The 24,042-nt window shown below is 37.0% G+C and overlaps 1 protein-coding gene across 2 annotated transcripts; it reads right to left on the minus strand.

Moving 5' to 3' along the window:
- Positions 1-9,295: 9,295 nt before the first annotated feature.
- mogs (mannosyl-oligosaccharide glucosidase) lies at positions 9,296-22,646 on the minus strand. Of its 2 annotated transcripts, XM_030146056.1 has the most exons (5): positions 22,552-22,646; positions 15,706-16,069; positions 13,487-13,710; positions 13,194-13,387; positions 9,813-11,583 (listed from the first exon to the last, which is right to left on the minus strand). In XM_030146056.1, exons 2-5 carry the CDS (start codon positions 16,052-16,054, stop codon positions 9,813-9,815), a joined length of 2,538 nt encoding a protein of 845 aa, XP_030001916.1. In that variant the 5' UTR covers positions 16,055-16,069; positions 22,552-22,646. The 2 variants fall into 2 exon arrangements, with proteins under 2 accessions (XP_030001923.1, XP_030001916.1); XM_030146063.1 differs by lacking the exon at positions 22,552-22,646 and having other exon boundaries at positions 9,296-11,583; positions 15,706-16,054.
- Between the last annotated feature and the right edge of the window lie 1,396 nt (positions 22,647-24,042).

A 24,042-nucleotide genomic window follows, 5' to 3' on the forward strand; every position in this document is an offset into this window, starting at 1 on the left:
TATGATTATGTGAGACTAATTTTTCATCTGATGGAAATGATATTGATATGCTTTTTGTTTAAAAATACAATAGATTAAATTACTGAACCCCTTGCCAATACATTACCCAATATTTTACCTATATATTATTTAGAACAGAAAAGTTTCCCGACAAGATCGAAGTGGCTAAAGTAATTCCACATTTCAAATTGAGTGATAAACACCATTTTACAAATTATAGACCAGTTTCCTTATTGTCTCAGTTCTCAAAAATTCTTTAAAAAGTTTATAATGAAAAATTGGAAAAAATTCATAGAAAAAAATGGAATTCTGATGAACAGTCGGTATGGCTTCAAATCAGCCAGATCCACTTCCAAGGCCTTGATGGAACTGGTTGAAGATACATCCACAAATATTGACAGGAAAAAAATATAGATTACGAAGTCTTGTTGACTAAAGAAGGCTTTTGATATGATTGATCCCGAGGTATTACTATCAAAAATGGAGAAGTATGGCATAAGGGCGTGGCTCTAGACTGGCTGAGAAGCTATATAAGGAATAGAGTTCAATATGTACAGGTGGGTCAGCACAAGTCAGTGTGTCTTGACATTGCCTGTGGTGTCCCGCAAGGGTCAGTACTGGGTCCGAAGCTTTTTATTACCCCGCCACCGAAGGGGAGGCAAGGGGTATTTGTGTTTTTTTGGGGTTCGGTTTGTTTGTTTGTTTGTTTGTTAACACTCCAGTAGCAAAACTATTGGTTGAATTCATACCAAATTAGGTTTACAGATTGCCAGTGACCCAGAATAGATCTGATTACATTTTGGGAAAAGTAGATCAAACTTCAAATTTTTTATGAATTTTTAAAATCTTTTTTTTTCCCCATTTACTTAAAATGGGTGAAATTTCACATGTCTGTAGCAGCAAAACTATTGGTTGAATTTATACCAAAATAAGATACAACACGTGTGAGGGGTGGGGTTTGTTGTGCCTGGCAACACTTGTTCTACATATTAATGATATCTAAAAAGTCTCTTATTTATTTAAATGTATTGTGTTTGCTGATAACACAAATATTTTATGTTCTGGAGAAGACCTACAGCAACTTTCACAAATGATCCAGAATGAACTTAAACATTGGTTTGACAAAAAATAAATTATTGCTAATCGTACGTAAAACTAAGTATATGTAATTTGGAAATAGAAAATATGCGGAGGACATGGAGTTAACGATTAATCAGGTAGCTATTGAAACGGTATATGAAACCAAGTTTCTGGGTATTTTGATCGACCACAACCTTTGCTGGAAACCATACATAAGATATGTGTTCTAAAATATCAAGGAATATAAGAATAATAATAAAACTTAGTATTTATTACCACAAACTGCTTCACATACACTACTACACGATGATCCTGCCATACCTGTGTGATTGTGTTGAAGTCTGGGTTAATACACGAAAATCTAATTTACAAAAGATCTGCACAGTACAACAAGAGCTGTAAGGATCATTAGTCATTCAGGCTACAGAGACCTCACCAATCCCCTATTTTTGAAATCACAACTATTACAAATTTTTGATTGAATTCCTTTTAAAACAGTGTTAGTCCTACGTAGTGCTATGATAGTTAGACTACCTAGCAATCTGCAAAACATGTTCAAATGAGACATGGAGGCTACAATCTAAGGGGTGAACATAACTACAGTTATCCAGTGGTCCACAGAACTCTGAAAAGTATGTGCATGTCTGTATGTGGGATCAAGTTATGGAATAAACTTTTAAGTTATGGTATAAACATTAATTGACTCATACAAATATACTGAGTAATCATACCATTTTCATATTACTGTATGTGTAATCTGATATATTTTTGATGGGTTTATATGATGTTTGGGGTTTACGTATTATACCCTGCATAGTTTAGTTCTCTGTTTGTTTAGTTCTTATTTCTTGGCAGAATGGTTGTGCAATGGTGATACAACCAATACAACTAGTTATGCATTGTTGCCTATTTTAACATGATAGCTGATGAAGGAAATTTATTCGATTAAGAATTTGACACTGAAAGTAAAGAAGAAGACGACTAGATAAGCTTTTGCTGCTTTCTGTCCCGTCTCAAACTGTGTATTATAAGTTCATACATATGTACATTTGTGCTAAATTTATTGTATTTTGCTACTTTTTCTGTGATTAACCCTTTCATGCATAGTGGTCACTACAGTGGACAGTTACTCTACAGCTTTACTCTTGTATATTCATGGGTTTTGTTGTTTTAGTTCCATATCAACCAACGCAGTGGACACTTATGCATCATCTCATAAACTGCAATTCATACCATTATTGTAACTTTGCTGTTCTTGATTGGTTCTTGAGTGGAAATCAATTGTTAATATTTATTTTTTGCATATTATCTCCATGAAGTGAGTAATAACTAGTATTAGAATATGTTAAAATGTGAGAAAACATCAGATTAGCTGCATTAAACATGGTTTCATTTCACTGTTTTCATATCACTTTATGATATTGGGTTTTAAATACATGTTTCTTTGCTTCAAGAATAAAATTCATGATGTAGCTGAGTGGACATTTTTGTAACTCCATGATAAACAGGTTGATTTAAAAAAAAAAAATTCAATCACATTGGGTTTTTTTTCATGCCTTAAAGAGGAATAAAAACACTCAGGAAAAAAAATCTTGATTAAGGTTCTCATAATTCATGCATGAAAGGGTTAATAACAATTGATGGGTGCATATGTAATTGATTTCTTGCTTTTTCTTTTTTTTTTTAAACTTCAAAGCTTGAGACAAACTAAACTAGACTAATCTAAACTAATCTACGATCACCCACCTCTTTCTGTGTTCAGCCTATGTAAGACATCATTACAAACAACATGTAACCATAACATTGTATTTAAAACGTTCACATTCAGAAAAGGCTGGGACATATTTCAGGACAAAATTCCCAATCTACTCTAAGCTGTTTGACGGTACAGCTGTTAAGCTATCGACAAATCCATACGCACATCAATGGATCATATTGCAGCTAATTTGGAGTCGTGTATATGTTGTTGTGTGAGTTTGAGTTTGAGAGAAAATGAGACTGTAAATTCTGTTCAGTTCAATTTAGTGCAGTACCTTGAAAACAATTATTTCAACTGTTTTTTTTTGCAATAAAAAGAAAAGATCGAATAAAGCAGGGAACTTTAACCCCTATTATTGACAGTCATTTAGGAGTCTATGTACATGTATCTGAAAATGGATTTCTAAATGTAGCTACTCCACTACTTTATTCTCCAAATCTTTAAAATGTAAAACCCACACTAACTAATCTTTAAAAAATATAGGACCCAAACTGTTGTCACACAGTCAATGGTATTAAAATGCCTTTTAATAAAGTTTTTTTTTACCAATTCTTATTTCTAACTTAAATATCTCACTTGATGTACAGTAGATCCTAAAAGTCTCAATGCCTTGGCATCCTGTCAACCAACTATGCAGCCCACACTGTTTGAGAGTAAATAATAGAAGAACCTGATCCATACTAGGAAATCCACTGAGATGCAGAGGCTGTCGTTGCTGTTTGAAACAAAAAAGCACTTCAAACCTTCCATGATCTGGAGGGGTTGTACAGGAAATACTGGATCTACTAGACGAATGCAAATGCAACAAGCTGAAATAAAAAAAAAAAAATAAAAAAAAGGTACACTACAGCTTTGCCTGCATCCATATAATTACAAGCATGTACTTAAATCTTTTGGTGTACATATTTACATTCAGCCTCAAGTGCTGTGTTGGGACTTTCGACTAATGCCTTTTTAAGTTTGTGGATGCAAAACAGTTTTTTTTTTTCTTTTTGGAGCAATCCTACGAAAGCCAGGGTTGCACAAGCTGCGGAGAAATTCATCTGCCTCCCCCAAATCACATTCTGACATGTCTCACATCCAAATCTCCCCCCAAGGCGTTAGATAAGGGAACATCTTCAATCTAAACCTGGATACAATAGGGCCTGTAAGACACCGCAAAAATGGATTGGGAGTGCTAAAACCACAGAAACCTCTGCCGGAAACACGACTTTCTATAAATACGAGATACTCGCTTCAGCTGCCAAGTTCGTTATTTTCTCCCTCTCTCTCTCTCCCTCTCTCTCTCTCTCTCTCTCTCTCTCTCCTTTCTGTCATGTTGGGCTCTGCATAGTTATATATACTACATCATCTTTCAAACACTGGGCAATTGAAGGAAAAATAGCACAAATAAGAAACAATAAATAAAAGCAGCGGAAGCGTGGTTCTTCTTTTGAAGGAACAGCTCTCTCCTGCTCTTCCTCTGAGAGTGGGAGTGGGTTAGGGAAGCCCGGTACTAGGCCCCGATGCTGCTGCTGCTGTTGGTGTGGCAGGTTTCCCGTGTGTTCCAAAAATACTTTCACACTCGCCCACTTTGGTCCCCAGCCGCCTGTACTCTTTGGTTCTACAACAGGGATGGGTTAGAAGCATATTCAGCTCTCCAATCGTGATTGTGGAATGCCCCAGTGTTTCTTTAACCATGCCCCCAGACTCCTCCACATACACTGCACTCACATGGCTCCCACCTTGCCCTCTTCTCTGCTGGATCCATGCTCGCAGCATTCTGACAGTCCGATTCTTGGGCGGGATCCAACTACTGTACCTGCTGTTACCTAACTGTTTGCACATTTCAACATTATTCCATGAAGTCGAGCAGTGAGATTTCATGTTCTTTTTAATTTACAATATTTGCAAATTTGATTCAAACAGTATTCATTTGCAGGTACCTGATAACATGAAAGATTCAATCCACATGCAAATATCTAATTTATTTTAACCCAGATACAACAACAATCCCTTTAGACTGAAGCTCAATTACATCCACTACACTACATCATCATCACATCGCATGGAACTAATTGCATGTATGTTTGACCAACAGAAGTTAATAGGTCTACATATTCTAGTCTGTGACTCATCTGCACCCACACTGATTTCTATTTACTGCTCTTTTCTGCTATCCAGTGACACCACAGTGTGTATAAGACAAGATCAGTTTTAATAAGCATTGTTTTCATCACCACTTTATCGATGCATATACAGTCATTACAAGGTCTTGCAACGCAAACAGATTCAAACGAACAGCTAACAGCAGACATGTGAGGAAACAGATGAAGAATGTTAAGAGCTTGCAGCTAACAAAAGTAACTATGGAAACGGCCAGCTCTACATTGCACTAGCTTCCACAGCTCTCTCCAGAAATAAAAACTGTTGGGCTAAGAGCGAATCAGGTAAAGACAAAAGATCCCGGGTGAACCTATTTATAGTGGGACTTACATAACATACATAAACCTATGTTGGCTGAGGCAAGTTTGGTGCTCAACAGCAAGCTCCTGTGGGGCAAAAGCAGGGTACAAAGGATCCTGGTGGGTATTTTATAGAAAGAGACAAATTATAAACAGCAATTAAACAAGTGTGGATGATGATACTGGGATAAATAGAAGGAGGTAAGCATGTGGTGTCATGTGTCAGGAAGGACATACACAGTTTACATGTACTTATAAGAGAATGATGTCAAAACAGGAATCCCATTAAGAGCATGCAACGAGATAGAGGAACCTGAAGCTTTAAAGAATATGAAAGAAAATTAAACTGTTCATTGCTGTGAGGGTCGTGGAATAAACACAGAAAAAAAAAAAATACACACATCTCAAGAAGCAGGAATTCTGAGGATCTGAAGGCAAACAAATGTCCAAGGAGGATACACACACACACACACACACACACACACACACACAAATAATACTGTATGGCCACAGGACACAACATCTGACATCTCTGGTGAGATTATATGAATGTACAAGCCCACATATGCACAAAGAACCTGTGTGAAAACCACTGTGATGCAGGAACAGTGATCTGCTAGAAACATAGCCTGCCACCATATCTTAACTCCAAATTGAGCCATTAGCATAATTATCCACTTATACTGCTTTAATTCCAAGTAGCTCTCCACTGTAAGTAAAATGATAGCTAAGCTGTATTCAAAAAGCCTCTTTTCCACTCACAAATGCCTTAATAATTAGCTCCCTCTAGCATAAGTTGCCAGTAATTACATTCAATACAGCCGTCAGTGCTGCGGGGGGTATTTCCAGTAACTATTAGACAACTTTATAATTACTCCCCAGATGTGGGATTATTTCTGACATAAAATGCATCAATTTCAACAGTGAGCAGTGGCAATATGGACACTGATTTTACAGTCACCAGAGTTACTAACCAATTCACACATAGCACAAAGTCACAAAGTATTCACAATATAGGACCTCTGATAAGGTTGGGATGATATGCAAATTAATACACCCTGACTCATCTGTTTATTATGCAGTCACATTAGTTAGCTCTGATGCCGTTTGGCTATTATCCCATTTCACTGTGAAAAAAGGGTCTTGGGTGAGGGGGATGGATTGCGCAGTGAGTGCTTTAGTCACACAGATTGTCCGCACTCTTCAAAGAAATAAATGCATTTTCGACTGTGGTTGCATTGAGGGGATGTGGATTCCATTTCCTCAAAGCGACTGGGCAAAAGGCAGAGGATATGGCTCATCTGTGTCCAAATCCCCTGATAACGTGTTTTGCGTTAACAGGTCAAAGGGTCAAATGATGAGCTTGTGTCTCCCACGTTTGAGTCCGGAGGCAATCATTGCACACTGGTACGCCATCCCTTTACTTTCGGGAAGTAAACTCATGAGTCAGTTATCGGAATTGTTGATGATGGAAAGGTAGATTTAAAAGTATACTACAGTACAGGGGTGTCAAACTCATTTTGGTTCAGGGGTCATATTTTGCCCGATTTGATCTCAAGCGGGCCAGACCAGTAAAATAATGACTTAATAACGTATAAATAATGACAAATCCAAGTTTTTCTTTTTGTTTTAATACAAAACCTCCCAGTTAAATTATGAAAATATTTACATTTTACAAAAAAAGATGTGAATAACCTGAAAAAAACAGAAATTTCATTTGAAAAATTAGTGCAATTTTAACAATATTATGCCTCGACTTATTATTTATACATGTACATTACACACTGTTACATAAACATTTGGTAACAGGCAGAATATTGTTAAAATTTTGGAGTTTGGAACTAAAATTTGAACAATTTCTACAATATTACATCTCTTATTATTAACACAACTACAGATCACAGCAGATCCATAAATGCACAAAACATTTAGTAACAGGCAGAATATTGTTCAAATTGCACATTTTGGGTTGTTTATCTTTGTTTTTGTTTTTTTTAGTATTTATTTGCATTTTATTGTGAAAATAGTTTTGTGAATGTTAATATTTTCACAGTGTAATCTTGTTTTTTTCATGAAAACTTTTTTCCACATAATTTTTCACAAAGACAATTTGTAGTTGTCATTATTTATGGGTTATTGTGTTGTTATTTTTACTTGAGGTCACATTGGTCTGTATGTGGAACCCGAACCAAAATGATTTGAACAATGTTGACTGATCAGGTTAATTTTTGCACTTTCATCCCGCGGGCCAGATTTGGTCCCGGGGCCACATGTTTGACACCTGTGCTATAGGAGCTTGGATGACTGAAGATAGATATAGGGTTAATGTATGTGCTGTGACACATCTATTATATTGATATTAGAAAAGAGCAAAAGATTATAACTTCTGGAACACTATTACCAATCTGTATCTTTCCAGACTCACTGCCATTCTGCTAACTGATAGAGTAACTATTTTTAACCATGCAACCTTAATGCACCAGGCCTTCAACTATACAACTACACAGTTAGTCCATTCAGAGGATTCACAAAAGTCCAGAGGTTGGAACCCAGCACACACACACAAACTGAGAACCTGCATCAGTGCTCTCAGTACCAGGGTTTTTATATTTGCGGTCAAAGCATTAATAACAGCAGTGCCACTGTATGCCTCGGTGTGTGAATGTATGTCAGCATATGTCAAGGAGTAAAATGAGTCTGCGGTCTATGTACTCTCCGTGTCTTTTGATGTTAGCTAATTAAGCACCGAGCCCTCACAACTGCACTCCGTGGAAACCATAGAAAAAAAAACAGATAAACTTGCAGCAGATTGACGTCAGCTGTCGAATGTGCCATCTGAATAAGTAAGAGGACTAGGCTGCTGCTGTACTTAAGGTCACAGTATTCTGAGGCTATTGTCTGCTTTAAATGATACCAGGGTTCTGACACTGTGCTCAACTTGTGAGGGGCTATTAACAGCGTGTATAAAAAGGTGCTGTATTTTTATAATTCAGCGACATTAAATGCAACTCGCAGACAGTTTATGCCAACAAACGTAACACGGTAGTAGATTGTGGCTGTTTATCAGTATTAACAGTAAATCTATTTCCTATAGCTAACACAGTAATTGATTCTTTCCACTCCACTGTTCTGACTAATGTTTCGTAAAAGTGGATTTAAGATTTACAGTTGCCATCAAATAAATCAGTACAGAAAAAGAGAACAATGAGTCAGATTTCATCTACTGGCAAATTATGCTTGTATAGAAAAAATATTAGTGTTAAAATGAGCACATATTTAAAAAGTACAAACACAAACAATACATCATGAACAAAAGAGGACCATAATAGAAGTGTTATTTAAATCAGCTTTTAAGTTTAAGCATGTTTTGTTGATTACATTCTGTGACAATAAGCCAGTTTCAGTCTAAAAAAAAAACAACTGTTAAACGCAGTTCCAGTGCACAGCTGTTAAATTACAATAAATATGGTTCAATCAACTGTTTGTAAAAAAAAAAAAAAAAGATTAATGGAGCATATGTTACATTTCAGGCTTATTAGACATTTTAATCCCCAGCAAACTGCCAGTAGTGAAAGAACAGCCATATAAATGGAGCTAAAAACCTCATTCATTTCGCTCTTGTCATTTTAAAGATCAGTGACAGCATTTCTATTTATTATATATCATTGGGATCGGTTCTCCTGTCCATCCTGTTTGTTTGTTGTATATTTAATGTTGTTTATTTAATGTTCTGTCGTTTGCTGTACATGCAACCTGTGCTGCTATTCATTCTGTTTGTGTGCTGCCTCTTGGCCAGGTCATTATTGTAAATGAGAATCAGTTCTCAAGTAATTTACCTGGTTAAATAAATAAAATACATTTAAAAAAGACTTAAAAAAAGACCTTAACCTGATTGTAAGGACCAGGTTTAATATATATTGGATTAAAAAGAGAGACTGAACCTTCTTAATAACCAAGACTCAATAACAATATATTTAAGTCAATTGTTATTTACTACACAAAAAGACAAAGATGTATTTAAACCATTTATTGTTTTTAACAAAACAATAACGATGCAACAGTCAGTTTTGACCTTTGCTTGTAAAATCACAGTCTATGTGTACAAAATACTGCTGCTTTTAGAAGCAGTAATTTTATAAATGTTAAGCAACACTGTACAGAACCATTTCTGAAAGACCGTGATCAAGCAAATAATATCAATTAAATATCAAAATGACAAGACAGTGAATGAAGAACATGATTAAAGAGAGAATGGCACAAATAAAAAGATAAGGGCCGTTATTTGTCAAGTAATGGGTTTGTTTACCTAGTAACTAAATGTTTTCAGTATCTTATTGTAATTAAAGGCCATGGTTCAATGTGAAGCATTGTTACGTCTCTACTCATTCTTGTGATCAGGCATTTTAATTGTTAGTACAATATTTCAACAAACAGATAACATTTCCATTTCTTATGATGCAAATATCTTGTTGCAAACAAACCCAAGTAAATGGAGGCCAATATCTTAACAGGAGATGAACTCTACAGCTTCAGTAATGTTCAGCCATCATTAATAATGTCAGTGCTGACCAGCCAGTAAAAGGATGGCTCCCTTGGCCCCTGCCAGTGCTGTCATTGTACTGTTCCCAGATGTATCCTGTTTCCACATACTGTCTATAAACATTGTTAATAATGTTAGTCCTGAGTTCTTCATAAAGAGCAGCTGCCTTCTCTTTGTATGGCCCATCTATGTTGCTGTAGTGATGAAGGGCTCTGACCGCCAAATAGTTGATGTTAATCCATACAGGTCCCCTCCAGTAGGGGGCATCATGTTCTGTGTTCCGCTTCATGTACAGCGGATCAGCTTTTGAGAGTGACCGTAGGCCATAAGGTGTCCACAGCTTATTGGGATCTCTCATGTCATGAAAGATATACTCTAGTTTGGGTGAATCAGGTTGAAGGACGTGCAGTAAGAAAGGAAACAAACTAACGTAGCCCAAGGCATTAACATATTGCAGCTTAGGGGCCCTTCGGACAGAACGCACAAGGCGTGCCACAGGGAACTGATGGCGGGGTTGTCCAGGAGGTACGTATACCTTCTCCTGCTGCAAGGACACAGCCTGGGTGTGATTACCAAAATCGCTGAACGCTCGCAGTTGCTCAGACCAGTGAAGCTCATTCAGCAGGTTGTTATCACTGAGAATCTGGTGGGAAAGTTCATAGTCCTGATGAGGCTCGCCTAGAAGCTGAGCTATACTAGCCATGATGCCTGAGGACAAGGCCATCCAGCAGTGTAAATCCACATGCCGCTCATCTGCCGATGGGTGTGATGCCCGCGGGTAGTCGTCCAGCCCAGAAGTCAAGGTTTTGGGATTGAGAAACAGATTGGTGTCCTTGTCACGGCCACGCCAACGATAAGAGTTGGGAAGAGGCCCTGTCTGTGTGGTGTTGTACCATTCAAACCAAGTTTTCAATCTGGGGAAGAGCCGTCGGAGGAAGGGCAAAGTTGGCTGAGATGCCGCTTTGTCTGGATGTGACAAAAGCTGTTCAATGAGCTCCTGAAGAGCTAAAAACAGAGTAGGAGGATTGGCATTCTCGTTGCGCTGAACTATAAACTCTGCTGGGACCTTACTGCGAGCCTCATCTCCAAGAATCTGCTCACGGGGGATCCAGCCCTCCATATTCATCAGGTCTATCCAGTGTGCGATAGCCTCCCTTGTCACCTGGGGATCCCACTTGCTCAGCAGCAGCTGGTGGAACCCTTCATCCCACAGAAATCCTCTGGGAAAGAAAGAGCGTGACGGTACAGCAGTAAATAAGGCGCCTTCTGGGTACAGGAGTGGGTAGTCATTGTAGACTGACTGGACCACTGACTGGCCATAGAAGTAGCCCATGCCACCTAACATGTTGCTAAGCGCTGCTTTACCAAACTTTATATGTGCCTGACTAAAGCTTTTACTCTCAAGTCCAAAGGTCTTCTCAAACTTTGCATTAAATTCTGCTTTTCTCTTTTCGAGCTCCTGAGTCATGATTGAGCCAACCAGCTGGTTTGGACGGTTGTAGAAGCTACCCGACTCAAACAGGACTTCAACCTGGAAAGGTGTCTGGACTGTCACCTGGTGCACCACAAAGTCACTCTCTTTTCTTGTATCAGAGGGTTTCTGTTGGTTGTGATGATGCGGTGGCTTGTAGACGTCTACGGCAATGTAATGCCTCTTCTCACCAGATGGAGGACTGTAGACAAATCTGCGGTTCAGACTGTGCTTCACTATGTCTGTCAGCTTCTCCAAGCCAGGAGTGACTGTCTGAAGATAGTTATAGCTGGAGAAAAAAAAAAAAAATTAACCACTGTGTCCACATAGTATAGTTCAGAGTCTATAATATCCTTACTATGCAGCTGAAGCATCAATAAATGGGTCCATATACCCAAGTATAGTAAAGTCTTTTTCTATCTGTCTTGCCTTATGCTGCCTGATGTTTACCAAACAATATAACTGCTACATGAAAACAAAAATACAACTGATAAAATCAATAGAATATGTCCTTACAATATATAATTCACCTTCCTATAATATAATAAGTCATGGTTCTCAATATTTCTATTAGTGTGCATCATACCTTATCTAACCAATAACAATTTTACCTACCGGCACCCTTGTGCCCTCCCAATTCCAAAAGTGGTCATATTAGTGAGGTTAAATTGTATTAATTTTAAGAGCGTATGATAAAAAGAATACAGTTTTATGTGATTTGAAGCATTTATAATGTTAATTCTGCTTTGCTCCCTTGAACCCCCACCAGGGCTCTGACCCCGGACCCCACCATTCTCCTATGCCCCCCCTTCATTTTTTCTGGATCCACCCCTGCTAATAAATCCTTATCAATGAATTCAAAGCATGAAGAAAATAATTATCAAGCTTTCTGAAGGTGTCTATAAACCTTCATGAATTAAAATGCAGATGGGTTGTTTCTTTTACATAAATTCAAGCCCTTTATCAAAGAATCTGTTTGTTTCTTTAACTTAGCATACTTTGACTTTGTATCACTACATCAGTGTTCACAATACAAACAAGTTGCTGTTTTTTTATTACCTATTCTCTTGTGTGTAATGAAGTAAAGGTTAATAGTCCTACTGCTGCCATCTAGTGGATGGAATTTTTTAACCCAGAAAAAATGAAGGATTTCAGCAGTGCACAACATCATACCACACCATAATGCCATTCTAAATTATAAACCGCACACTGTGCTATAAACACAGAACAGGTTTCTTCACAGATATACTGTTTCCATTGTGTTGACTGATGCTGTATTATAAAGCCATCTAACCTTATGTGCATGTGGGTGGTCTTCAGTGTATGAGCAGGTTTCAGGGACAAAAATGTATGACTTTTTAAGACATTTTTCAAGGCAACTTTGATCAAATGTAAGACTTTAAATTCACAAAAGTAACAGTACAACAGGCCTCACAGTTGTTTGCTTGAACCATGAATGGTTGTTGGTGGCGCCACTCATTCTGATCTCCATTATGATAAAATGCTACACAATAATCACAAATTGAACAAATTCTTTACAAAGACTTACAAAGCAATACAGCAATATCCTTTGTTGAAGTCTGTGGAATTCTTAGAACTAATGAATGTGAGATTTAAGCATTAATGATCAATTTTAAGGATGATTAAGGCCTTAATAAAGACAATCACATTCAAGGCTGTTTAACAATCTGTGGTCACCCTGTTCTTACTCTCACTGACACATAATTACTTCACAAGTGTACTACCCTATTCTCTCCTAAAAATTACAAGTTCAATTGCTGCTCATCTTTAATCTTCAAAATAATAATGGTCCTTCTACGCTGAATTTACTCTAGTCCTATTCACTCTCTTTTTAGCAGCTGCTCATTTAGGCATTGTCCCATGCATTCAAGCATTTACCTGGCATATTTAGCACTGGATAATTCCCCAGTAACAGGTTTCCGGAATGTGATCTTGAAGTTTCCCAGCTCCTCCGAGGAACCAGTGATGGATGCGAGGCGGTTTTTCTCCTCCACGTGAGCTTCCAGTGAGCCCTCTGTATCTGCAGCAGCGTAGAACATCAGGGAGATAACCGGAGCTTGAGGAGAAGAGCTCTAATGAGCAACAAGAGAAGACAGAGTATATCAATACGGTGTTGGTCAGATGAGAAAAACATCTGCATCTAAAGATGGATGAACAAATTCGGGACTCACATGCTGCTTGGCTGTGATCCTCCAAGTCCAGTCTCCTCCATGCCCCCCACCCATCCTCTTAACAAACTCTGTGGTCAGTGTAAAGTCATTATCTCTGATTTCCTGGACGCCAAAAGTGAGCCCATCATGCATGAGCCAGCCATATCCTTGTAAACGATCCCCCTGCTCACAGGTGTGCCTCAGGTTCACATCCATGTCGGAAAACTGACGCATCCACATCATGCCTGTGCAGATAAATAACATGGCTCAAACAAACACGACTGTTAACAAAAAAGCCACTGGAGATAGACTGACTGATCAATTTAGCAGACAAGTCTGTGGTGGAAGGATACTTTACAAACTCTTTGTATCTGCTGAAGTTGGCACTGTTAGTGGTGAACAGCTAAAATCAAGCTTCTCAACTGGAATCACTGATGTTAAAGGGAAAATAATGGTTTGTAAAACAGAAACTACACCTAGAATCACTTCATTGACAAGGTGGAGTGAATTTGATGTTCAATAGTCTGGATGTACAAGGGTTGGACAAAATAATGGAAACACCTTAAAACATCAACAAAATATAATTTAATATGGTGTAGGTCCGCCTTTTGCGACAATTAGAGCCTCAGTTCTCCGAGGTATTGATTCATACAACTTGTGAATTGTTTCCAAAGGAATTTTAAGCCATTCTTCAGTTAGAATACCCTCCAACTCTTTTAGAGATGATGGCGGTGGAAATCGACGTCTTACTTGAATCTCTAAAACTGACCATAAATGCTCAATAATGTTGAGGTCTGGGGACTGTGCCGGCCATACGAGATGCTCAACTTCATTAGAATGTTCCTCATGCCATTCTTTAACAATTCTAGCTGTATGGATTGGGGCATTATCATCTTGAGGTGAAGGTGTTTCCATTATTTTGTCCAACCCCTGTATTTATTGATTCATTTAGGTATTAGTACTTTAAAGAAGTGATATTTTGCTTTTTTTTAAAAATGGAATTATGCATTTTAAAACACTTCCCTGTGGTCTACATAAACTGTAAATGCTATGCTTGGGTCTGAATTCTTCATTAATTCAGCTCCACAGGTTCATCTTCAACCCTATTTCTAAGTAATGACACCAGAAAGGTTGTTTTGAGCGCTGGCCCTTTAAATGCACATGAGCCACTTCGAGGCCCACCCCCTCCAGGTTGTTGACTGTGCTGCTCTGTCACGTTCAACCAACAACTGAACATTTTAAATAATTGGCTCAAAGTTTGGGTATTTTCAGTATGGACTACAACCGCTGCTGCTGACAAACAATTATGGCGTACTCGGAGAAATATTTGTTAGAAGTCTTGACCTTATATGTGAAAATGTTGTGATGTAACTGGTTATAGACGAAAAACAAATTAAGCAGGAATTAAAACAGGTTGTAGAAATGCACTCGCTTTTTCTCCCGAAATGAATATAAAGATAGCTTTGAAGCATCTGGAGGGTTCAAATTCAAACTTTTTGAACTATTAAGGTCCACAAATACACAAATAAATGTACCAAAGACTAATAAAAGTGGGTTTAGCAAAATATAACCCCTTTAACTTACATTCAGACTTATCTTCTTTCTAATAAAGGCAAAAACAGCACAATTTGGACAGTGGCGTTATTGGCCTAAGAGCCAAAATTGGGGGGGGGGGGGTTACACACCATCCTACTGCAGCTCTTTTCTGTCTGTCCAAACCAAAAGCCTAAGTATACATAAATATTCTTTTCCAACAGCAAAATACGAGAAAATCTGAACAAACCCACAATCACATAAAAAAATCTGCAAACAGCGAAGTAACTGGAAAGTATTGTGGCCAACATCCTGTCCTGTCAAGTCAAGATCCACATTCATGGTTTCATTAATGCATCAATCAATAACAATGTACAATAATAAAATATCAAGAATACATTCCAAAAAAGTAATCTTAACACATGATTTGGCATTTGGTTTACTTGGGGGGGGTGGGGGGTTGCTGTATCTATCCAACTGTTCACTGACTGAAACAAATGCGTGAAGCTGCTTCGCTGTAATACACATACTGTTCCGCCATAATTAATGTATGACACACTGCCTCTTGAGATATTTAGTCTGATTTATTGTGATATGTTATGTTGTGACCCATTTCTTAGGAATTTTACTGGAGATAGATCCATGTAATTTTAGTTTCCATCCATCCATCCATAAGCTTGTGTTAGAGTCTGAGTGGCTCCACTGACCTGTTACAATCGATGTAGGACTCCTTGTTTTCATGCCAAAGTACACCTGAGGCCTGTACGACCCCCAGAACCTGTCTGGTGAAACCTTGGCGCTGCTGCTATTGGCATCAAGTACGGGGGGTGCAGCGTGAAGAGTCACCACCCTATTGGCGAGGTTGGACCGCATGTACAGGGCATAAAAGAACCAAATCAGGCTGAATATGCAAAGGCCGATGGAGATGTTGATGAAGACTTTGCCGATATCCATTTTCTTTTTCTTCTCCTTGCGGTGAAACACGGAGGGCTTCTCATCTTTCCTTGGAGGAGGAGCAGCTTCACCTGTCACTACCCTCTTCCTCTGCCTTCCCATCCTACCCTGCTGAAGCTAGAAACAAGAAAAATCTGGTTACAAGCTACTGGTTTATTTACAGCCTTAACAATGAACTTCAGACATCTGTGCAGCAAATGAACAGAGGAAAAATTTAATTAGGCTACATAACGGTTTTATCAAGTTTTTAACAAGCTACAAGGTAGTTACATGTTACCTTTCTCAAGGCAAGTTTTAGGTAATAACCACCAAGGACAAGGATTTTTGTAAATGTCTTTATAACGTTTTATTCAGTGCTAACTTTTACTAACTTTTACTGTTTAATATGCATGTTCCATCAAGGTTGGTGCACCAAAAAACTATGAAATCAGTATCACGTCTTCTTTCCTTTCAACCCAAAAGATCTTGATTTTAAATCAAATAAAGGGTGGAAATTTCAAGTCAGAAAATGAACAGTTGCGCCTATAAACAAGTCTGAAAAAGGAGCACCATGAACTACTGGGTTCTAAAATGTCCTTAGTTGCTGTAATAAATAAAGTTCTTCTTGAGGATAAAACAGTTATTTTAGTTTCTATCACCTCTGCAATGATGAACACCTAATAATTTAAGTGCTTTGTTTTAAATATACTGCCCAGTGAAAGTCCTCATCTGGATTAAACTAAGGAAAGAGGTAAGAACTTTCCACTGGATACTGCAATGATGAATATGTTTCAACTGTAACAAGTTCTTTAACCCTAACTGATGCAGTACCTTCAGGATAGACTGACGCTGATCCAGATTGATGGACGCATCAGGGTCATAAAAGAGATGGATGAAGTAAATTACCCATCATGCCCGGTGTCTACAGTACAGACCTGTGGGGGCAGTGTTATGATCTGGGGTTACTTCACTTGGACAGGTCTGGGTTCAGTAATGTTATTATGTGTCCATAAAATCTGACAACATGAATATACTGTATGACCAGGTCTAAACATCACCATGTTTTTCTTTCCTGATGACACAGACACATTCTAAGATGACAGACCCAAACCCCATTGAGGATTTTTGGGAAGTAATGGAGAAGACTTCATCATTAATACAAGATGTTGATGAAAAGTCAATGCAACTGTGTATGGATACAAATAATGTGACATCTATTGTGACAATGTATACGCATCATGATCACATGGCATAAAAGATGCAATGGCAAATGTGCCTATGATCAAAGCTAAAGGCAATACAACAAAATATTGTGACTTTTTTGGCCAGGAAATGTATATCCTTTTAGTTGTGCTAAATATGACAACGACTTGTGCACAGAGGTCTCCTTCAGCACTACTAACACTTAAGGGTGTTAGAAAATATCGGTTCTGCAATATATCGCAATATTTCATTTCACAAAACTGTATCGATATTAGAAAGCGCTGTATTGATATTGTAGGTATTTATTCAAATGCAGATATTGCAGAGGTTCATTTTTGTTTTTCTTTTTTGTTTATATTCGATGCTGTGACATTAGTTATGAACCAATAGAGTATGAACATTTGAACAGGATCTTAAACTGTAATGTCTGTAAAACACAATTTCAGTTTGAACACAGGAAAATTTTGTAATACAGCATTAGATCCTGTTCTGATCAAACAAAAATGTGTTTAGTATTTGTGCATATTTCTGGTGTAATTCAATTCTTCCAGGAGATAATGTTTATAAAAAGAAACAATAACAATAACAAAAATTGCCTTTTTAACAGTATCGTGATATATTGTATCGTGACCCTAGTATTGTGATTTGTATCGTATCGCCAGATGCTTGCCAATACACACACCTACTACTACTACTACTACTACTACTACTACTACTACTACAGATCTTTACCCTGTTTGGGATGTGCTAGAGAAGACTTTTTACAGCGATCCAACTCTGCATCATCAACACAAGATCTTGGTGAGAAGCTATGAATGTTGTGACATTATAAGTAATGCATTGCATGGCATAAATAATGAAATGTTGGAGCAAATGTTCCCCATAATCAAAGCTAAAGAAGGCCCAACCAAATAATGTATAACTTTTTTGGCCAGGCAGTGTAAGTGGCAGAGTTGATAATTATAGTTATTCCCTTTTTTATTTATTTCACAGGTGTCAAACATGCGACCCGGGGGCCAAATCCAGCCTGCCAAAGGGTCCAGTCTGGCCCTTGGGATGAATTTGTGAAATGCAAAAAATTACACTAAGCTATTAACAATCCTTTTAGTTCAGGTTCCACATTCAGACCAATTCAATCTCAAGTGGGTGGGACCAGTAAAATACGATCATAATAACATATAAATAATGACAACTCCAAATTTTTCTCTTTGTAAATGTAAATATTGTCATGTATTTACACTAAAACAAACTATCATTTCACAAAAACATGATTATTCTGTATATTTGACCTTTTCACTGTAAATTATGTATTTTCCTATAGATCATTTCTTATATTTAAGTATAATTTTGCAAAAAATGTGAATAACCTGAACAAATATAAACATGAAACCTGAAAGAGAAGTAAGCACAATTTTAACAATATTCTGTCTGTCATTAAATCTTTTGCGTATTTGTAGATCCACTGTATCTGTAAGTTATAATGCACATATGTAAATGATACACTGAGACAGAATATTGTTAAAATTACACTTATTTTTTCAGTTTGTTCATGTTATTCACATTGTTTGAAAGGATAGTTTGTAGATGTGAACCTTTTCATAATGTAAATTTATTTTTTTCGCTTTGAAACATAGAGAAAAGTTTGGAGTTGATATTATTTATATATCATTATGTTATATATGTTACGTTATTTTATTGGTTGGGCCCACTTCAGATCAAATTTAGCTGAATGTGGCCCCTGAACTAAAATGAGTTTGACACCCCTGATTTATTTGCTAATTTTAATTCTGTGTATTCTCTCCTTTCCCTGTAGTCCTTAGCTCAGGCTCTTGTCTACACTGATAAGAAACAAAAGAAAAAAAAAAAAATCATATGTGGCTAATTTTGGAGAAAATATGAATCCGTTAATAAAAATGACGTAAAGGGCCAACATTTTTAGTGCTTATTCAACAATGTTTAAAAAAAACATGTTGCCTAATCTAGGGCTGCACAATTTTGGCAAAAAATAAAATCCCGATTCTTTCCCCTAAAAACTCGATTTTCGATTCCAATTTTTGGGTAAAACTACAAAAGACAACAGAAGTCAACATGTCGTTTTTGTGAACAGCCTGCAAAGCAAGCCCCTGCTCCAACCTCAAATGTGTGATGGTATCACAGGATGAACCCACAGAAGTTTTTTTTTCTTCATTAAATCTTTATTGAATGAAGTAGAGTATACAAACAATGTATACAACAACAAAATAATACAAGTTTGCAATGGGGGAACACACTACAATAAAATGTCATCAGAGCAAATACTGATGGTTTTTTATAGCCTTTTTGTTTCCAGATTTATCTAACAGCTTTAAATAAAGTTCAACATCTTTTAAAAATAAATATTTGGTTTTGTGTTCCAGAATGTACATTTGTGAATGAAAAATTTAGCAAGTAAGATGGAATCGATTTGACGATTTCCCATTTTTAAAAATCGGCCTTATTGAAAAAATCCAATTTCGATTTAAAATCAATTAATTGTGCAGCCCTAGCCTAATCCCATGACTGCTTTATTCGGACTCAGACCTGAAACCTGCCCTCTTGAGAGTAAAGCTACTGTGATCATAGCATTTTCCTCCTTAATTGCCAGACGTCCCATTCTCCTCTCCTGGAAGAAACAAGCACCTCCAAACTTTACTAGATGGATTAGAGACACCATGCACTTCCTTAGACTTGAGAAAATTAGATATACTCTTAAAGGTTCCTTGCAAAAATTTAGAAAGACCTGGACTCCCTTCTTAGAATATTACACTGGTCTACCATTTTTTAGAAATGATTTGCTTCAGACATTAAATGTGCTAAATGTTACGTATTTTAATAAGATTAATTGGAAAATAAATGACAAAAGTGCCGGTTTGCTGATGTTTTCAAGGTATATGATTGTTATTACATATACAGGGTGGGGAAGCAAAATTTACAATGAACATTTAGTTGTTTTTTCTCAGCAGGCACTACGTCAATTGTTTTGAAACCAAACATATATTGATGTCATAATCATACCTAACACTATTATCCATACCTTTTCAGAAACTTTTGCCCATATGAGTAATCAGGAAAGCAAACGTCAAAGAGTGTGTGATTTGCTGAATGCACTCGTCACACCAAAGGAGATTTCAAAAATAGTTGGAGTGTCCATAAAGACTGTTTATAATGGAAAGAAGAGAATGACTATGAACAAAACTATTACGAGAAAGTCTGGAAGTTACTATTAAAGAAGAATGGGAGAAGTTGTCGCCCGAATATTTGAGGAACACTTGCGTAAGTTTCAGGAAGCGTGTGAAGGCAGTTATTGAGAAAGAAGGAGGACACATAGAATAAAAACATTTTCTATTATGTTAATTTTCTTGTGGCAAATGAATTCTCACGACTTTCAATAAACTAATTGGTCATACACTGTCTCTCAATCCCTGCCTCAAAATATTGTAAATTTTGCTTCCCCACCCTGTATGTATTGGTTTATGTATGTTTATATAATAGTTTTAGAAATCTTCCACTAAATAGAACCTGTAAAGTGAATGTATTCTAATGTGCAGACAGTGTTTTGAAGTAGATCTTGTAGCTCTGAGACAAATATTCCTTTTGAGTCAAACCCATTCTCTCGTTAATTCTTGAGTTTCACATTTTGACCCAAGGCTGTATCTTGGAAAGTTCAGCCAACCAGCATTTTTGACTTGATTTTTCTTTATCAGTGACTCTCATGTGGTAAAATTTCATTACTTTTATTCTGGAAGCATTTTCCTTGTAGACCAGTGTTATGAGAGTTTACAAGAACCACTGAATAAGGATGAATAACTGAATGGCGAGGCATCCCCCCCACCCCCCTTTGTTTTTTTTTGGTTTTGTTTGTTTAATTTCATATTTTTGAAACCTTTATGTCTTCCCTTTTTTTTTTCTCCTTTCTTATTATGGTTGCCCTTCTATTTTCTTATCTGTGATTATTATGTCATATTTTGGGCACTTCTTTTGCAATCTTTCCATAATTAAGAGAATTAAGTCCTGCTTGTAGATTTTAACTTGGTACAGGGTGGGGAAGCAAAATTTACAATATTTTGAGGCAGGGATTGAAAGACAGTGTATGACCAATTAGTTTATTGAAAGTCATGAGAATTTATTTGCCACAAGAAAATTTACATAATAGAAAATGTTTTTATTCTATGTGTCCTCCTTCTTTCTCAATAACTGCCTTCACACGCTTCCTGAAACTTGCGCAAGTGTTCCTCAAATATTCGGGTGACAACTTCTCCCATTCTTCTTTAATAGTATCTTCCAGACTTTCTGGTAATAGTTTTGCTCATAGTCATTCTCTTCTTTACATTATAAACAGTCTTTATGGACACTCCAACTATTTTTGAAATCTCCTTTGGTGTGACGAGTGCATTCAGCAAATCACACACTCTTTGACGTTTGCTTTCCTGATTACTCATATGGGCAAAAGTTTCTGAAAAGGTATGGATAATAGTGTTAGGTATGATTATGGCATCAATATATGTTTGGTTTCAAAACAACTGACGTAGTGCCTGCTGAGAAAAAACAACTAAATGTTCATTGTAAATTTTGCTTCCCCACCCTGTAGTACTAGGTGGATAATTGGGAGGGTAAGAAGGGGTGGTTGGGTAGGTGGGAAAAGGGCATATTCTCCTTATAGCTGTCCTCACTTAAACAATGTATGCATCTTATTTTTACAGAAACATTGTTTGTGGCTGTATGTGTGCATTGAAAACTATAATAAAAACTGTTAAAAGAAAATAAAAAGGATGTAAACATTAGTGAATAACAGGAACTGAGGAGATAATACTGTATGTCCTCAGTTTAACAGAGTAGGAGACTGAAAGAGAATGTCTTTTTGCATTGTTTTAATTAAAATGTCAACATTTAGCAAAACAAGAGAACCGAAACTCAAATTACGACAGAACTTACGAATAACGCCCACAAAAACTGAGCACAATAATGAAAAATTCGTCCCTAATGCATCCTGTTGTAAGTTCCTGTAGTGAAGACGTTAAATTCACGTCATCTCAAGCTAAAAAAAGCGGCTTAGCTAACGTGCTCTTTGCCTGGTGTTTAACGTGCATGGAGTCCTTACGGTGCTAAAACGCTTTACAAATCCAGTTAGTGACCTGCAGTGTTTATGAAATTATAATAGTTGTATTTATTCCAGACCAGAGCCGGGTTAGGGTCCAACACGCCCCGGACAGCCGGTGTACCTGAATGCAACGCTGCCTGCAGGCTGCACGCGACCTGCTAGTAGAGCCGTGATGCTAGCATAGTTTGACCAAAACCGACCGGCTCCTGTCGATAATACAAGTTTAATTATTCTACAGTTAAGAAACACGGGGTCTTTTTTGAATTCTAGACACATGTTCACTGAGGAAATGGTAACTGACCTGTCAAAATAGCGACGTCTCAGCTGCTCATTCTCCGATGCTAGCTTGCTAGCCACTTCCTGGTTACTACTCACTCACTGACGTGGACTCTCCGCCTTCGTCTGTGAGCAACTGAGGTCATTATTACCTCTGTACTGACATTTACTCAAAAAAAAGACAACGGTTACACAGCACAGGGAAATATGTCATTTTATTGAAATATATAAAATGGATTTCTCAGATAGGGCAGTGTTTTGCGGCACAGTTTTCTAATCCAAAATAGAGTAATAGTACAAATATGACTGATGTAATAAAACATAATTTGTATTTGTCATGACAGTTGCATGCATGAATGAACGAATGAATGAATGAATGAATAAATGAATGAATGAATGAATGAATGAACAGGTCCTTTAACAGACATCAACTTTCCAAAAATTATGTCTTTAACCCTCTGGTATCCGGGTGCGCCTTTTAGGCACACATTTGCACTTTGTTTTTTAAAAAAAAAAACTTCATATTATTTTTCACAATTTAAATAAGGTTAGAATTCAAAAGTTGTTCATTTTTGCATGATCTTTAACATTCTGGCCACCCACTAAAATTTAATCTAACATTGTAAACAAAAGAAAATTACCAGACTAGCATCTGTCTCCCAAGTGTGCCTAAAACGCACTATTTCTTCCATTTGATATGTATGATTAGGGTTGACCTTGATCTACAAAAATAAAATAAAATTAGAGCAGAAAAATAAATCTATGTATAATATTTAATAGTTTGATTTATAGGTGTGCATTTCACGCACACTTGGTGACAAATGATAGCATTTTTGGACATTTAACCTAGCGCCAAAAATAATAATGCAAATTAACCAATGTTGCTGTTCATCATTGACATATGCCAGGATGCAAAAATCAAATAATATGTGATTCACTTCTTATGTAGTATATTGAAAAAAAAATAAAAATTTTTGTGTTTTTTGCATCAAAAAAAAAAAAGTTTATATTGCAAACACGGAATTTTAAGGGTTAAAAAATGTGACAATTATTGAGTATTTGGTGTTTTTATTTACGGCTCAAGTTGGTGAAATAGAAAAAACTGTAAAAGAATTAAAATCAAACTCTATGAAAAATTTTTTTGACATCATTTCACAAGTGTACCAAAAAGGCACACTTGGTGCTTAGTAAGGGCCCTGCTGGACGGGATACCAGAGGGTTAAATAAATTCCCCTCAATCTCTTATTTATTTATTAACTTATTTATGTATTTCTTTATTGTATGCATTATAAAGCTGTGTAATGAAGACACACAGCCTCAGTGGTGGAAAAAATTTTTTTAGACACCCTGTGCATTTGTCATATATTACATTACGAATCACTCTTAAGTCACTGAACTCTGCCAAGTATTGTTCCATTCTCCTAACCCACATACTCCCTTCTGCACATGTTCCATCAGGGTCAAAACTGGATGTTTCAGCAAGACAATGTCCTTTGGAATACATCCAGGACATGAC

Source organism: Sphaeramia orbicularis, chromosome 1 (assembly GCF_902148855.1).
Source record: "Sphaeramia orbicularis chromosome 1, fSphaOr1.1, whole genome shotgun sequence".
NCBI lineage: Eukaryota > Metazoa > Chordata > Actinopteri > Kurtiformes > Apogonidae > Sphaeramia > Sphaeramia orbicularis.

Excerpts from the sequence above, each read along its gene's own strand:
- mogs (XM_030146063.1), bottom strand. The coding sequence starts at position 16,054 with ATGGGAAGGCAGAGGAAGAGGGTAGTGACAGGTGAAGCTGCTCCTCCT. Across the intron at positions 13,388-13,486 it reads GGATCACAGCCAAGCAGCAT|AGCTCTTCTCCTCAAGCTCC; the intron begins GTGAGTCCCGAA and ends GTTGCTCATTAG. Across the intron at positions 11,584-13,193 it reads TCCAGTGCTAAATATGCCAG|CTATAACTATCTTCAGACAG; the intron begins GTAAATGCTTGA and ends TTTTTTCTCCAG.